At 39.0% G+C, this 17,892-nt stretch overlaps 1 protein-coding gene across 13 annotated transcripts in view; it reads left to right on the top strand.

Moving 5' to 3' along the window:
- The window catches only part of VEPH1 (ventricular zone expressed PH domain containing 1), a 315,043-nt gene that overhangs the window by 179,740 nt on the left and 117,411 nt on the right, over window positions 1-17,892 (top strand). For all 13 annotated transcript variants that reach the window (XR_008523995.2, XM_054552900.2, XM_024245018.3 and 10 more), the window contains 2 exons: window positions 5,988-6,197; window positions 6,741-7,138. Coding sequence is in view for 12 of the 13 variants with exons in the window: in XM_054552900.2 (XP_054408875.1) it covers window positions 5,988-6,197; window positions 6,741-7,138 (608 nt within the window). In the remaining variant the exon portion in view is untranslated. The remainder of the gene's footprint in view (window positions 1-5,987; window positions 6,198-6,740; window positions 7,139-17,892) is intronic.

Genomic DNA, 17,892 nt, shown 5'->3' with positions numbered 1-17,892 from the left:
TTCTTCTCTATGATGACTGATGACCCAAGAGATTACTGAAGAGTAAGGAACATAGCATTCTAAGAATTTAGGACTCCAGTGTGGATTTAGTCCATTGCGTTCTCCTACTTCTCCTTTAACAAGCTTAACTCTGCAGGAGTACATATCCTGGACATGGAATTGTAAGCCAAGATCATCAAACATTAACTAATATTATTTTTCTTTGATTTAAGGAGCCAGGAAGAGAGGCTGCCAATCTTTCCACCCCTGCCAGCTTTATAGTCTCATCTCCTGGCTTAGTGAGAGCAGCGAGCAGCCCAAGGGCCAATTTGTTTCTAAGGGAAGTCCCCGTTCACACAAGAGGGAGGTAATTAGGCCTCCCCCTGGGAATCCCTAGAGGTACTTTTAAAAACTTTGCTTTGGCAACAGAGACCAGAAACTGTTCAGACTAGAAATTATCTGAGCCTCTTGTAATGTAGTGTGTTGAGTTAAGGCCAAGTTAATATTTAAGGGATTATAGAACTCTGGCAAAGATTTCTGTAAAATTACCTCTGGGGTCAAAAGTGACAAATGGAAAAGAAATAACAACCCCCTGCGTGAGCCCAACCCACTGGCCCCTGCACCCACCACTCTACAAGTAAACACATACAGGACCCATGGATCTGCCAGCACTTTCACATTTGTGATGTGTTTCCTTGATCTAGGAGGGAAGCAGAAGTTTATCTCAGGAAAAGATCTTGGTTTTGGAACTTTTTGTTCAAAAACTTTGTTTCGAAGAAAATACTTCTATGTTTTTATATTAAATTTTAAAAGCAAGAGGAAAAGAAAGTAAAGGAGAGGGAATGTTTATGATAAACCCAAACCCTCTATCTACCATTTCCTGACCTTCCAATTTATTGGAATTGAAGTTTGTCCTACCTCCCTGCCAGCAAAGTTCTGTGGCATGCCCAGGTGGATTGATGGCCAGAAACAGAAAGTTCCCTTTGACCCATCTGGAGACCTTGGCTGCCTCAGTGATTTCATTACCACCCCAGTCCACTGACTTCTGTGCTCTACAAATCTAAATCATAAAACCAAGGGAGATCGTGCAGAAGAGAAAGTCTTTGCAGTGAGAATTCTCATCAGCCTTAGATCTAGAGAGCATTTCTTTATCCCAGACATTTTATTGTTGCTTCTTCATTCTTCATATTTGTTCCCTTGCAAATTACTCTTTTTGCCTCTACTCTTGCTCCCTGCTTCTCTCCACATTTCATGTTTACCAAATAGCACTGTGCCATCCCCAAACCCTGAAGGGCCAGGAGAAGTGGCCAGTCTCTCATGGGCATCTGGTAGACCTCAGGAGGTTTTCGTTTTGTTTTTTTTTGTTGTTGTTGTTATTTGTTTGTTTTGTTTTTTGTGTTTTGTGGTTGTTGTTTGGAGGTGGGTGGCAGGCTGACTTCAGACAACAATGTGGTCTCAGTTCACTTATTCTACAAAAATTCCAGGTCCTTTGTGTGCCAAGCACTGTGCCAGACCAGATGAGTTGTACAGGTCCCTGCCCACAGGGCAGCAGGGATTTATCCCAGAGTTGCTTTGCCAAATCTAACAAATAAAAATACAGGACACCCAGTTGAATTTCAGTTAAAGAACAAATAATTTCTTAGTATTTTTAGTATAATAATTGTAGTCAAGTGTAATATATTTTTAGTGTATTTCACTAGGGATATACCTACACTTAAAAATATTTATTGTTAGCCAGGCTCGGTGGCTCATGCCTGTAATCCCAGCACTTTGGGTGCCTGAGGCGGGAGGATCACGAGGTCAGGAGATCGAGACCATTCTGGCTAACACGGTGAAACCCCGTCTCTATGAAAAATACAAAAACAAAATTAGCCAGGCGTGTTGGCGGGCACCTGTAGTCCCAGCTACTCAGGGGGCTGAGGTGGGAGAATGGCATGAACTGCAGAGCTTGCAGTGAGCCAAGATCGCTCCACTGCACTCCAGCCTGGGTGACAGAGCGCGACTCCGTCTCAAAAAAAAAAACACAACAACTTATTGTTTATCTGAAATTCAGATTTGGCTGAGTGTCCTGTTTTTCACTGAGAACCGTTACCCTTGAGACACCCAACCTGCCCTCTTGGGGTCAGTGAGTGTCATGCCCAGCATCTCATCAGAGTAATGCTGTAAAGCAACTTGAACTTGAAGGAAGGCTGCTTCCAGCTACTAAAGCTCTGATGCATCCAGGCTGCGGGGCTTACTAACCAACATCTGGTCACTGGAGACACAGGCAGGGAGAGGGGCCTAAGTGGCCATCCCCTCCTACAGCCTGACAGTAATAAAATCTAACATGTGATGACTGCTTGTTATGTGCTAGGAACACTGCTTCATGTTGGTTCTGTCATTTAATCATTCTACCAACCCCGTGAGTTAAGTACAGTTATTGTCCCCATTTTATAGATGGTGAAATTGATATAAAGAGTACAACAAATAAAAGAAGGATCTCCATAAATATGAAACTTTTTTTAAGAATAAAAAACTGATCCAATAAAATTATCTTAGGACATTTTCTATAATCTATGAAATTTGAAGTTTTTTTGAAGAAAATGTGATTATTGTAACTGATATAACCCAGAGCTTTAGACAGAAAGAAAAAAAAATTATAAATTCATGAGAAATTTTCCTCTAACAATTCATATGTTTTGAGGTTTAAAAATGTGTATAGTCAGGCACAGTGGCACACACCTGTAGTCCCAGCTACTCAGGAGGCTGAGATAGGAGAACTCCTAGGGCCCAGATGTTTGAGGCCAGCTTGGGAACATAGTAAGACCCCCATCTCTAAAAACTTAAAAATTAAAACATTAAAACATTTGTATAATGCTCAATATCTAATACTTACATTTTGGGTTACAAGTTATGCTTTACAAATTTTTAAGTTTTAATGACTCCAGCTATAGAAATATATGAAATAAAGGTATCTTTTAATTTTGAAGTGTAATTAGGTTCCATGGAACCAGAGAAATATTTTAGTTTCATGACTATACATGAACTAATGTGGATAGAAAATAAATACTCCCCAAAATTTCTTGTGTGGTGAGTCCATTAGATTTTTTTAAATTAACCTTGGCAATCATCATGGTTTGTAAAATGTCATCTAGAGATAGCATTATCTTGGTTTCATTTGTAATGGGAGTAAACATTTAGAATCTTCTGGCTAAAAGATGTCAAAGCCTCCCATCTATTAGACTGTAGCCAATATCATATATATGTCAGAAAGAAAAACATTTTCAAGCTTAGCCTCTATTCCCACATGCTGATTCTTGTAATCTACCAATGTATATTTTATTTATGCATGGTACGGGTAGATAAAAATTATGTAAAGCCATAGAAAACTTATAAAATTATGTAAGAAAAATGGTTTTAAATTGTATCAGCAACCACTTATTAAACAATAAACAATTGCCTTGTTACCTAAAAGATGCTGGTTCCCACTTTGAATCATCAGCAGCTGTCCTTGGTCTGGACCTACAGGTGAATTCTGACCACTGAGGGCCCATAATCATGAACCCTCCCTCAACGCCAGGACTGCTCTCCTCTCTGGGCCAGCCAGAAAAACTTCACTATCCAACCCTGCTAATGCACCTTCACCAGTGTCCACCGCAGATATAGGTGCCAGAATGGGTAGATTGTAACTGAAAAAATTAGTTACCAGCCCTTCTGCATTGCTTTTTCCTAAAAAGTAGTGGGTTTTTTTGTTGTTGTTGTTGTTTGTTTGTTTTTGTTGTTGTTGTTTTTGAGACAGTTTCGCTCTTGTCATCCAGGCTGGAGTGCAATGGTGTGATCTCCGCTCACTGCAACCTCTGCCTCCCGGGTTCAATTGATTCTCCTGCCTCAGCCTCCCAAGTAGCTGGGATTACAGGTGCCTGCCACCACACCCAGCTAATTTTTGTATTTTTAGTAGAGACGGGGTTTCACCATGTTGAGCAGGCTGGTCTGGAACTCCTGACCTCAAGTGATCCACCCACCTCGGCCTCCCAAAGTGTTGGGATTACAGGCATGAGCCACCACGCCTGGCAGTGCTTTCCTTCTTTCTTTCTTTTTCTTTTTTTTTTTTTAAGTATGTTTTTCCTCTCACTCTCATTCAGGTATGATGCCAGGTTCACTTTGGCCCTTAGGGAAAAATAATGTTTGAAAAAGCCAAGATTTTTCTGTAAGTCTGGGCCCTTTCCTCAATGTCTTGGAAAAATACTAAAGACAGCCAAGTAAATACACACAGACAAACCAACAAAATCATTAGACCATCTTGGTGAATATATTTCTAGGGATTATTATGTACTGTAATAAAAAATAAATATTTTGTCTCTGTCCCGAGTTCATGGCATACAGCTCCTAAACCCTCAGAATCTCAGATTGATGGGTGTCTTTTATATGCTAATGAGATGACTGGTGGCAGGGACCCCTAGATTTCTTGAGGATTGGGGCTGGTCACAGGAAAGACCAAGGCATGATTACACTGTTGGAACTTTCAGCCCCATTCTCTATCTTACCCTATAACTCACCCACCCCCAATCTCTGGGGAGAGGAGAGGGGCTGAAGATCGAGTTAATCACCAATGGTAATCATTTAATCAATCATGCCTGAATAATGAAACCGTCATAATAACCCCTAAAATTCCAAGAACTTCCAGATTGGTGAACACATTGAGGTGCTGGGAGTACAGCGTACCCAGAAAGGGCACAGAAACTCTGAGCCCCTTCTCCCATACCTTGCCCTATGCATCTCTTCTACTGGGGTGTTTCTGAGTTGTATCCTTTATAATAAATCCAATAATAATAAGTTAAAGTGTTTTCCTGAGTCCTATGAGTCATTCTAGTGAATTATTGAACCATGGGGGTGGGACGGTGCAGGAACCTTTGTAGCCAAGTTGAACAGAAGTGTAAGCTGGGGATCCCATACTTCTCACTGGCATCTGAACTGGGGGCAGTCTGTGGAGTCTGGGGCTAATTCCAGGTCGTCAGTGTTAGGATTGAATTGAACTGTAGGACACTCAGTTGGTGTCTAGAGGGTTGGAGAATTAGTTGGTATGAGAAAAAAACGCACATATTAGGTGTCAAAAGTGTGGTAAGTAAAAATAATTCCTTTTATCCTTGTTTTTTAAGAAAAGAATTAATACTAACACCATACGTTATAAAAATGGATAGTGGTTGTTGAATAAAAATTAAAGTAGCTGTAGACCAGCTCAATATTAGAAGATAAATAAGGGAAGATAAATGCATGCTACTTTCCTATAATTACTCAGCACCTCAGTGAACATCAGAAAGCTACTTCTGCAGCTTATTTGTAGGTGCTTATTCTAGCTAAGGCACTGTTAGCCCTCAGAGGAAATCCAAAATTATACCACACATGGCCCCTGCTTTAAAGGAAGTAATTTTAATGACCTACAAAGTGGTTTATAAACTCTGCTATAAAAGATATTTGGGTCTATATTAATACCATTCATAGAAAACCTCTTTCTTCCAACATCTTAAAATTCAGAAAGATATTTCTGCTTGGAAGGTGTAAGAGTTATACTGATTTTTTAAAAATTAACAAAACCATGAGTTTATACAGTGCATGTGAAATGTTCTTATTCTGTAATTTCAGTACAAACATATCAGCACATGTAAATTTTTTTAGGAAATATCTGGCACACATTTCATGTGAAAGCCATACATTTGAAGAATTTCTAGAAAAGAATATGGTACATGAGCATAAAAACTGCTTTTTATTCTTTGAACCCTTAAAAAAGCATTTTTAATACAAAGTTCACATAAACACCACTGTTTCTAAATTTCTGGCAGAACAAGCTGTAGAAGCAATTTAAAAGACCTATTCCTGTAGCAGATATTCAGTAAATACTTGTTAAATGACCAATGAAAAAAATTATCAGGCAAAGTTTTTGCTTCTGAGTGAGAGGCAGTTAAACAGAGAATAACACTCTTCTGAAGAGTATATATGACCAGCATCTAATGCAATGATTTATATTCCTTTAGGAGAAAAATCAGCACTGAAATTGAATTCCCTGAGAAACTGGAAGAAACCAAGCTCATAGTAACTGAAAATGCAGACCTTGAAAAACTCCAAGTTAAAATCCAGGCTTTTGAAGACAAGATAAATGCAGAGAGCAATACCCCTGGCTCTATCAGAAGATACAGTCTGGGCCAAGTTTCTAAAGAAGAAAGAAAAAACATTAGATTTAACAGGTATAACTCTTGTTTGGTTTGTTTTTTAAATCATATACTTCATGTTCGCTATTAGCTTTGTTATCACTCTGTTATGGGGTGTTTTTTATATATCTTTAACCCATCGCCACCCAAAGTGCCGTCCTTACATGAATGAAATATCATCCACAATGCTCTCATTATCCAAAGAAGCTCACTATTTTAAATGGGTACTATGAATGGAAAACAAATCTACTGCTTATATGCCATATGGAAAATACTGTCTCTGATTTCTGATGAAAAATCAAAAGCAAAAGTAGACAAAGATGAAAAATATGTAAGTCTGCTATTTTGCAGCCAGTTTTGCCATGAAATTGATTTTTAAACCTTTGTTTTTGGAGGTGACTTAGATTGTCGAAGGTTTGGTTTATTACATCATTTATTGGTGATATACATTTATCAGGCCTGTTAATAGTTTCACACTCCAGAAGAAGTAACTTTTTGTCCCAATATTATTATTATTTCTTTTCCTTGTCAGTGAATGGTAACACAACTTCCTTAACTTTCCCTTTGTTTGAACTCTAGGTCAAAAAGTTTGGCTTTGCACACTATGCTCACAAAGGGTGTGGGTTCAGATGACGGCGAAGATGAAAACAGGGGAGACATACCAGCCAGCATCTCTCTTTCAGAAATAGACCCACTTGGCCAAGGAAATGACAAGCTGCCCTTTAAGACAGACACTGAGAGATCACAGCTGGGGGAGTCTTCAGTTTCATACCCAAATATTATACATATAGACTCAGAGAATTTGCCAGAAACTGTTAAAGAAAACTTCCAGGAAGAAACTCCAGAGACAACTGCAAGTCCTATAGAATACCAAGATAAGCTCTACTTGCATTTAAAAAAAAACCTCAGCAAAGTGAAAGCATATGCCTTGGAAATTGGAAAGAAGATTCCAGTCCCTGATCAGTGTACCATTGAAGGTAAGTGTTGTGTACTTCTGAAACCTGAGAAACTTCAGGAGTCACTGCAAATAAACAAAAAGCTCAAATCATGTAAATTAGCATACTCTTTTCTGGATCTTTTGCAAAATAGATCTTTTTTTTTAAACACCTTACATTATGTTAGTTTCCCCCCCCCCAAAAAAAAAAAGGTTGATCATCTTCTTGATTCCCATTTGAATCTACTTAGGTGCACATAAGTCCACTGACTCTTTGATTTTTGCAAACCTCAAGATATATTATTTCTGGTTCCCTGTCCCCAGAATTCAGGAAAATCCTGGAAAGAGGTCTGTCACCCTGAAGCAGGCTCTGGAGTAGGGGTTCTGCCAGAGACATTTCCCAACCACATAATCATGCAAGAAAGTCATGCATAGCATTGAATATCAGCTTCCATTCAGCTACTGTGTTCCAGGCACTGTGTTAAAAGTACTCAAGATTCAGCTATAAACCAAACAGATACAATTCCTGACCTCTTAGAGTTTAGAGTGTAGATGATGATGCTCAACTTAGGATGAGACTATGTCCCCAAAAACCCATTATAAGTTGAAAATGCACCTAGTTTACCAAACATTACAGCTTAGCCTAGCTTACGTTAAACATGCCCAGAACACTTAGGACGCTAGCCTACATTAGGCAAAATTACCTAACACAAAGCATATTTTATAATAAACTGTTGAATATCTCATGTAATTTATTAAATGCTGTACTGAAAGTGAAAAATAGAATGGTCGAATAGCCATCAAAGTATGGTTTCTACTGAATGAGTATCACTTTCACACCATTGTAAAGTCAAAAAATGGTAAGTTCAACTATCTTATGTCAGGACCATCCATACACAAAGAAAAGGGCACAACCATAGTCAGGAGGTGACTTAAGAGAGAGAAGCCAGTGAGAGGTTGAGCTAGTCAGAAAACAAAGGGAAAAGTAAAAAAATAAAAAATTTTAAACAGGATGTCAGAGGCCAGGACCTCCCTCAGGCACACAAATTAGGGTGGCACCAATAAAACTCAGTAAAAGCCGGGCGCAGTGGCTTATGCCTGTAATCCAAGCACTTTGGGAGGCTGAGACAGGTGGATCACCTGAGGTCAGGAGTTCAAGACCAGCCTGGCCAAAATGGTGAAACCCCGTCTCTACTAAAAATACAAAAATTAGCAGGCCATGGTGGCTGACGCCTATAATCCTAGCTACTCGGGAGGCTGAGGCAAGAGAATGGCTTGAGCCCGAGAAGCAGAGGTTGCAGTGAGCCGTTATCGCAGCACTGCACTCCAGCCTGGGCGATTGAGCGGGACTCTGTCCCCTCCGACCAAAAAAAATAAAAAATAAAAAAACTCAGTAAAATTTTAAGTGATGACAAGATCAGTAACAGTGTCTTACTGAGTCACAGTGGAACCTAAGGCAAAAGGAATAATTAGTAATATCAATCCTGTCCCTAATTACAATCTTGATATTTTGTTCATCATACATTATTTGCATTAATTTTAATTCTAAAAAATATTATATATCTTGATTACTATATATTTCTGACACTCCTTTACATTTTGTGCCCTAGTCCTTCCTGGACCTAGGAAACGAAATATGTTTGAGACACGGGTCCTAAAATGCCATAGTGCTAGGGCAGACTCACTTTTCTGGTAGTGGGTTGAACAAGTCTGGATAGCTTTAAGGCACTGTCAGGCTCATAATCTTTACAATAACAATTCTTAGGCAGCAACCGTGTTCTTCCCTTGAGATCTATGCAATGGTTCTAGCACTCTGGCATGGTCTGCCAAATCTTGTAGGCTAGAGCCCTCATAGAAAAAGCCAGACAGCTCAGCCTCCAGAAAGAAAACTAGCTGAAGAATAGCAAATCCAATTCATATTCATCTGCCCACTGGCTATCAGGTTTAGGTACTAGAAGAGCCCTTTTTTCCATATTCTACTTTCTAGCCCTTTTCCCACTTCAAATCAGAGGAAAGAGTGTGTTCTTATGCTAACAAAGGGAAAGGGGGATTAAAACGTTTAGTGATAACATTATTATATTATTTAGCATGTCTGTATATAATCTGACACTTTCAAAAGTGTTTGCACTAATTTTATTAGCCTTCCTAAAACTCTTTTAAAGCCATTTTAATGGTGACAATAAAAGATTGCTTATATTCAAATATAAGTATTAGATAAGTATACCAGGGCTTGGAAATAGCTAAAATCAATAAAATTCCATCAAAATAAACACTTTACAATTGCCTACTTTGCTAATAATCTATGTATCTATTGCACAAGTTGGAGAATTTAATATAAGAAAGGTTAAATGAATTCCCCAGTTTGACAGAGGGAGTCAATAGCAAAGATAAAGGTAAAATAGTGGGATTTTTCAAAGTTGATCTAAAGCATTAAAGGTTTACTATGCAATGAGTTTTAGTCTTGTGAAAATGTGTGAGAAAATCCTGCAGATTTACTTCAAACTTCTACTTGTCAAAAACAAATGATATTGCTTATTGCCTTGAGTTATTTTAGGAGTTAAAATTACAGATGGTCCCTGATTTATGGTGGTTTGGCTTATGATTTTTTGACTGTACAAACATGCAAAAGCCATATACATTCAGTAGAAACCATACTTTGAATTTTGATTCAAAATTCTTCATAACAACTAACTTTATTATATAGGCTTTGTGTTAGATTGTTTTTCCCAACTGTAGACTAATGTATGTATTCTGAGCACATTTAAGGTAGGCTAGGCTAAGCTATGATGTTCGGTACGTTAAGTGCATTAAATGCATTTTTGACGTAAGATTTTCAACTTACAATGGGGTTATGGGGACATAACCCCATCGTAAGTCAAAAAGCATCCATAGTTTGACAATTAACTAGTTAACTTTGCTTTTTTTTTTCAAAAATATTGAATAAATTCATCATCTTTACTTAAAAAAAAAAGAATACTTTCTTTTGATACTGATGTTTCCTACCAGAGATGACCTAGATGACCTAGAACTGAGCATGTATTTTTTTAGTTGACATTTTGACATTCTCAGAATTTCCTGGGCAATTCCTTGCACAGAGATATGTGTGAAGGATCGAAAATTTGTATGATTCACTGGTAATACATCCACTGAGAAAGAGCTCAGGCTGATTGCAGGGGACACATTGTTATTATTTCAGAAGTAGTGTAAATTATTCAGTAACACACCAGCAGTCATCTGGCTGACACAATTTTGCTTGTTTTCATAAGATTGCTCAACAATATTACCTTTATTTCCTTAAAAACTTATTTAAAAAAGATTTAGGCTTAATTGTGTTATGTTTGATGTGTTGTTGGTATAAACGCAACATATTTGATCTTTCTTGATGAATTATGCATACTAGTCAAGAAGCAAAGAGAAGAAGCATAAAAACCACTTCTGAAACATTTAAAGTTAAAGGGACATATAGCCAGCAGGAAATAACAACAAAGTGTTAAGAAAAATTTTGGACTGCTGTTACAAAGTCCATACGCTAGGAACACGACAAAACAACCTTTGAAAGAAATTCTTTTAATGTTAGGTTGGTCCATATGAAAAAACTGACATTAGACTGTTTTGACGTATAAAAATATCAATTTCATATGGTTCCGCATAATACTTCAGTATAAACTATGTTAAATGAATAGGAACCTCACTGGTCACTGTATAGCAGAATTCAGTATGAGTTGAATCAGGGTCACAAATAGCATTCATAAAACTTCAGTCAGCCATCTATTGTTACATAATATTGATCACACTGGGGACAGGCAATAGAGTATAAATAGATCAGTGAGAATCTATCACTGTGTCTGGAAAAAAATGTCAAACCCCAAGTCTTATTAAGGTTGGGTTGGCAGTGTCATTTTGGGTATGAAACAGCCTGTTATTCCTAGGTCAGTAATTCACTTCTGAGCCTTGTAGGTCTCTAGTATTTGTGCAGGTTTACCAACCACTTAAAGTTATGTATTCATAAGCAGAGCAATGGTCTAATATCACTGCCTGATTGTATTTATTTACAAGACTGGAGGAACTGAATTCATCTGCCAAAGGACATTTTAAAAATCTGAATCATTGGCATTCATTTATGTAAACAAAGCTGATTAAAGGTCAAAAAAACACACACATAATATTGTAATAAATCCTTGGAAATCTGGCCCATAACTGAAGTTCTATAAAGAATGATATAAAAGCTTACAAGAACCTATCAATGTTACTTTGAAGTATTTCCTGATTGGGTGAAAATACATCCCATCTGTAGAGTGTATCAGCAAGGCTGACTTACAGAAAGCTAATTTTTAAGCTAGTAATGTAGCCCTTTCTTTATAGACCCACACAAGTTGATTTTTCTTTTTTTTTTTTTTCTTTTCTTTTTTGAGATGGAGTCTCGCTCTGTCACCAGGCTGGAGTGCTGTGGCACAATCTCGGCTCACTGCAACTTCTGACTCCCTGGTTTAAGCGATTCTCCTGCCTCAGCCTCCCGAGTAGCTGGGATTACAGGCACCCGCCACTACACCCAGCTAATTTTTGTATTTTTAGTAGAGATGGGGTTTCACCATGTTGACCAAGATGGTCTCAATCTCCTGACCTCGTGATCCGCCCATCTCGGCCTCCCAAAGTGATAAGTTGATTTTTCTTAAAATGAGATTAATTATTAATATCAATTAGTGGGCATTGTTTTCATGGTTAATGACAAATAAAGCTTCCTTACTGAAAATGTGCATGTTGTCAAGTCCACCTCAGTGTTGGTGTGACTGTGGGGTGCTCACATCCTCCTGGTCTAGTTGGTCCCATCTGGGGGATGTTGATTACGCCCATCCACTTAATGCTTCTGGGGAGGTTTCTTTTTTATTTTTTAGTGGATTAGTTTAATCATGGGATTAGGATAATTTCTCCATGAATTGAAGTTGTAAAATTTGGAGCCAGAGAAGAATGCTAAATCTTTTTCACACTACTTGAGAGAGATAAACAGTAAATAGGAAAATGTTACCAAATTTCCTGGAGCCTCATTTCATTGGGGTGGTCTCTGGGCCCCTGTTAGAAGGACACTTACTAGGGAATACTTTTCTAGCGAACTTTTCTTGGTGCTTTGGGACTTCTCTTGGATTACCTTACTTACCTGCTCCCACCTCTCCAAAAAGTGAATTTTAGTTGACAAAGGCAGACATAACAGTGACTGGTTTCTATCTTTACTTTCTCCTGCCACACATATCCCAATCCCAGTCATCTGTGACAGCCCGTGAAACACATCCAAATAACAAGAAGAAATGAAGATTTACAAATCCTTTTGAAAAGACTCTCTGCAAACTGCTCTAATGAGTTAACATCAGATCACTGCCCTTGTACATCCTCAGCCAAGAGTAGGTGCAAGACTCGGGCGTGTAACCACAAATCACTGGGAAGGATGTCACCTACTTGCATCCATGACTTAACATGTTGCAAACTTCCAAAAGAAGACATAAGATAACTTTTTTCTCATTAATTATATTTTTAAAAGCTCTTCTTTAAAATAAAAAGTTTGGTTTCCTTTGCACATTTAAATAAATAATTAAAGAAAAATGTTCTGGCCGGATGCAGTGGCTCATGCCTATTACGTAATCCCAACACTTTGGGAGGCCAAGGCAGGCGGATCACCTGAGGTCAGGAGTTCGAGACTAGCCTGGCCAAAATGGCAAAACCCCATCTCTACTAAAAATACAAAAATTAGCCAGGCGTGGTAGCATGCGCCTGCAGTCCCAGCTACTCAGGAGGCTGAGGCAGGAGAATTGCTTGAACCCGGGAGGCAGAGGTTGCAATGAGCCGAGATCACACCACTGCACTCCAGCCTGGGCAACAGAGCAAGACTCCATCTCAAAAAAAAAAAATTTCTTACAATGCAGATGGACAAAGGAGTATGTTGTTTGTCCGCGTCTCTGGTTAACCTGATATTTATCTACAGATGAGATGAATATTCATCTGACTAGAAAACAGTGCAAAATAAAATTGGTTGAGCACATGCACACTCTTAGGACATTTTGTATGGAGATCCAGGAGCAGTTATCTGACTGAAAATGAAATCTGTCATCTCAAACTTTGAAATGCCTAATTCCCCTAATGTAGTATCCACCTTAGGTGTGTCTCTAATAGATTTAAAGGGACCTTGCTAACAAATAGAGGCAAAAGTAAATACATAAATGGAGCAAAAATGCACAGGAGTATATTTCAATATATCTCACCCTAAAAGTCACCACATTTAAAGAAAAATTAGGAGATGTGGGTAGTGTAAAAGCAGTTGTTTTCTGTGGCATATTTCATATTTTTAAATATATTTTTTGAAATGTATTATTATTAAGATAGAAGGGTATATAGCAATATACTCTTATATCCACAGTCAGTACTTTTATCTTTTTTTAGGGAAGCTTATACTCAGAGATTATTATCAGTCATCCATTATTGTTGTTTGGGGACTGTCTTTACTCCAAGGGATGCAGTGCAATACAAAATGGTCCTGAGCCCCTGACAGTCCCCAGCAGAAGAGCACATTCCAATCCAGTTTGCCACAAACCAAATTTCAGTAAAGTGAATGTTATTTTTCCATTTACTTTCATTATGAAACTGGCAGTATATGCCCTGTAGGGAAACAGAGTGGTCCCTGGATGTCATCAAATCTCATTTAAAAACAGAGTAAACAGAGTAAATCCATATTTTTGAGCTCTGTTGGTGATGAAGAGTTGGTAGCCAGGAAACTGAAAAGAGATTATATCACTGGGTGAAGGATTTTGATAAGACAGAGGAAAACGTGAGGGTGGGGGAGGGTAGATTATTTCCTCCTATTTGCTCCACAACAACCATCAAATTTCAGGTGATGAAGGATTTTTAAATGTTTTTCCAAAATCATAGGCAATTACATAGTTAGCAATCGAGAGTCCAGGTATTTGATAATTTGGTAGGAACTGATCTGTGTTACAGTTCATTTTCAGAGAGGTGCATATTTACAGCAGATGAGTCCAAAGCTGACAGTCTATTTGGAGTGAGGCAAAAAGAGCTGAGTAAAAGACAGCTAATTCCTATGTCTACATTTTTGCCCTGTTCACATTAGGGACTGGTGAAAAATTATAAAACATGGGGTTTTGTTTTTTTGTTGTCATTGTTGTTTGTTTGTTTTTCTTATAAAAAGATTCAGTTGGCCCGGTGTGGTGGCTCATGCCCATAATCCCAACACTGGGAAGCCGAGGTGGGTGAGTTGCTTGAGCCCAGGACTCAAGCAGCCAGCCTGGGCAGTATGGTGAAACCCTGTCTCCACAAAAAAAAAAAAATGCAAAAATAAGCCAGCCATGATGTGCATTTGTAGTCCCAGCTGCTTGGGAGGCTGAGGTGAGACAATCGCTTGGCTCTAAGAGGTCGAGGCTGCAGTGAGCCATGACTGCACCATTGCACTTCAGCCTGGGTGACAAAGAGAGACCCAGTCTCAAAAAAAAAAAAAAAGAGAGAGAGCGAGAGAGTCAGCAAACTTTTAAAGATAATTTGTTTTACAGAAAATCATCATTTTTCAGATGAAAATATCCACATGAATTATCCCACAGCCATTAAAATATTACACTGGCATTAAAATAAGCCACAAATGCAGGAAATGTAAAGCTGTCGAAGAAACCCTGAGAATGTGATTCTGTTTCTCATGTAAAACCCTCTAGTTTATACATGTAAGTAAAAACTACTTTTTACAGATGAACACTTAAGTTTAGATGTTTGAAGAAATATTAATCTGGGAAGTAATGCCTTACTTACATGGCTAGGGACAATGACAGGTGACTGTGTCTCCCCAGTGAGATTTCTAAGCCTCAACGCACAAGAATGTTGTCATCTACTTAGCTAGTATTTGTGCTCAAAGCACCTGGTGTTGGGCCAGGCAGGGAGAAACTTAGCCAGCCACCCCTAGAGTTCCCTGGTCTCTCAAACTTGAAGGATTTGTTAGTGATGCCTGAACGGTTCATTCTCTGGATATGCTTTGGAGACTTGTCTGGCAACAGCGGAGATTGCCATGGTCATTTATGCCTTCATTCGTTCATCAACCAACTCTTCTTGAGAACCTGGCAGTACCAGGCACGCTGCTGTAGGCAGGGGATACAACTGTGTGCAGAGTAGACATGGACTCTGCTTTCATGGAATTTACTTAATACGTAGTTACAAAGTGAGATGATTTATCTGCAGAAAAGGAACACGGTTCTGTCAGAACCTGTCACATGGAATCTGCCCTAATCTGGGGGTCAAAGTAGCTTCCCTGGAGAAGGAACTCTTGAGAAATGTGAAGAGTAAATAGAGGTGTGGGAGCTGAAGAGAACTGTCTGTCCTGTGGAGAGAAAGAGCACAGCCTACTCCAGGGACTGGAAGTTGGCCCACTGGGGAGCACTGAAGTGAAGTGAGGAGGAGGGTAGTTCAATGTAGGCAGGGATCTGGGCTCTATCCTGAGAGAAAAGTCAGATTGAAAACGTATCTCCCTACCTGCAATGTGGAGATTAGTCTGTAGAGGGGGCTAGAGACTCCTTAGGAAGCAAATGCTATTCTACAGGTGACAGATTCATTCATTCATTTATTCATTCATTCAACAAAAATTTGAGTCCCTAAGTGTGCTAGGCACTGAAGATATAGCAGCAAACAAAACCAAATCTCTCCCTTCTTGGAACTTATTCTGTGGGATGATATGGACCAAGAACAAAAAATATATAGAAAGAACAATGCCAAGTAGTGACAGGTGCTATGAAACAAAACAAGTTGCGGGGGATAAAGAATGGGATTACTATTTAGGTAGAGTAACAGGGGAAGGTCTCTCTACTGAAGTGATTTTGCAATGGAGACATGAATGAGGAGAAGCAGCAAGGACGGAACAGTAAATACAAAGCCATGAGGCAGAAGGACACTTTATGTGTGGGACCCTAGATCAGGGTGGTTGGACTACAGGTGGTGAGAAGTGTTCACTCCAGATATATTTCAAAGGAAGGCTGTCAGCAGTGCTGGTGGGTTGGGCCTAATCACCCAATGGATGGGTGAGACAGATAAGACTAGAGGAAGAATGTGTGGGGAGATACAAATCAAGAGCTTGGTTTTAGACACATGAATTTTGAGATGACCGCTCATTCTTTTTTTTTTTTTAATTAATAAACTTTACTTTTTCGAGAAGTTTTAGGTTCACAGCAAAATTGAGTGGAAAGTATAGAGAATTCCCACTTACCCCCTGTGCCCCCACTACACACACAACTTCCCCCACTGTCAGCATCCCTCCCCACAGCGACACATTGGTGCAATCGATGAACCCATAGTGACACATTATCATCTAGAGTCTATAGTTTACACTGAGGTTCACTTTGGTATTGTACCATTTATGAGTTTTGACAAATGTATAATGACATGTGTCCATTATTGTAGTTTCAAACAGAGTAATTTCACTGCCCTAAAAATCTTTCCTGTTCTGCTTCTTTATCTTATTCATTCTTCATTCATTCATTCTACAAAATTTTTGAGTGCCTTCTACATGGCAGCACCACTCCAGGGACTTGGGAAACATCAGTGATCAAAATAGGCAAATATCCTTGCCTCCATGGAGGCTGTTCTAGTGGGAAAAGACGTATGATAAATAATAGAAATGATAAATAAGTAAAATATGTAGGATGTTACAAAGCATTAAGTGCTATGATAAAAGAAAACAATAGCGCCAGCCAAGAAAAGCCAGAAAAAAAAAAAAGGATTTACATATGTGTATGTATGTACAAATTTGGAGGGAGGGGGGAAACTTCTAGAAGGATACACATCAAGCAGCTATCACTGTTTTTCTGTGAAGAATCACGTTGGGGCTGGGTGCAGTGGCTCACATCTGTAATCCCAACACTTTGGAGGACAAGGTGGGCAGATCGCCTGAGCTCAGGACTTCGAGAAGAGCCTGGGCAAAATTGCAAAACCCCAGCTCTACTAAAATATCCAAAAATTAGCCGGGAATGGTGGCGTGCCTCTGGTCCCAGCTTCTCAGGAGGCTGAGATAGGAGAATCACTTGAGCCCAGGAGGTGGAGGTTGAGCCAAGATTGCGCCACTGCACTCCAGCCTAGGCAACAGAACCAGATCCTGTCTCAAAAAAGTAAAAAGAAAAATAATCAGATTGGGGGTGCAGGCGGAGAAGAAAGCGAGAGGGAGGGGGAAATTTGAACATTTTAATGTAAATATTTCTGCAAGGTTTGGAAATTTTTAATAAGAATAATTGGCTTCAGTAATAGAGATGCAGGTAACTTGGAACTAGGTAATAACTCCAGATGCCCAGTGTCCTATCTAAATTGGGTTCCATTCCCACCTCTGCTGTAGGGCAATTCTGATTCTTTGAACAGGTTACTTCATCTCCTTGGTCACCACTTCCTCACACTTATTCCAAGAGTATATTACAGAGCCATGGGTTTGCAAGCTCTGCTCCCTACAGAGGCTCCAGAGACCCTTTTTTCCTCCCTTTACCTTCCCTGCAAACAGAACAACCCTGATGTAGCTGGCTTCACACACTAGCCTTCCCAAAGGATGTTTAAACCAAGAATTCCACAGCTTAAAGAAACTTGAAAAACACTGGGCTGGATAACTTTTAAAGTCCTTTATGCTCTAAATGCAATTAATCCCTAGTGTCTTATGGCAGAGCTGGCAAAGTATAAAACGTTAGTTATTCAGCCAAGGTTTTTTTGTTGTTGTTGTTGTTATCAGCCTCAAACAACTTTATTACTAATTTTGTATCTCCAATATAAAGTAAAAAACAAAACTTT

Source organism: Pongo abelii, chromosome 2 (genome assembly GCF_028885655.2).
Source record: "Pongo abelii isolate AG06213 chromosome 2, NHGRI_mPonAbe1-v2.0_pri, whole genome shotgun sequence".
Taxonomy (NCBI): domain Eukaryota; kingdom Metazoa; phylum Chordata; class Mammalia; order Primates; family Hominidae; genus Pongo; species Pongo abelii.
The sequence above is the reverse complement of the archived record's forward strand: the minus strand, read 5'-3'. Positions and strand labels throughout refer to the sequence as shown.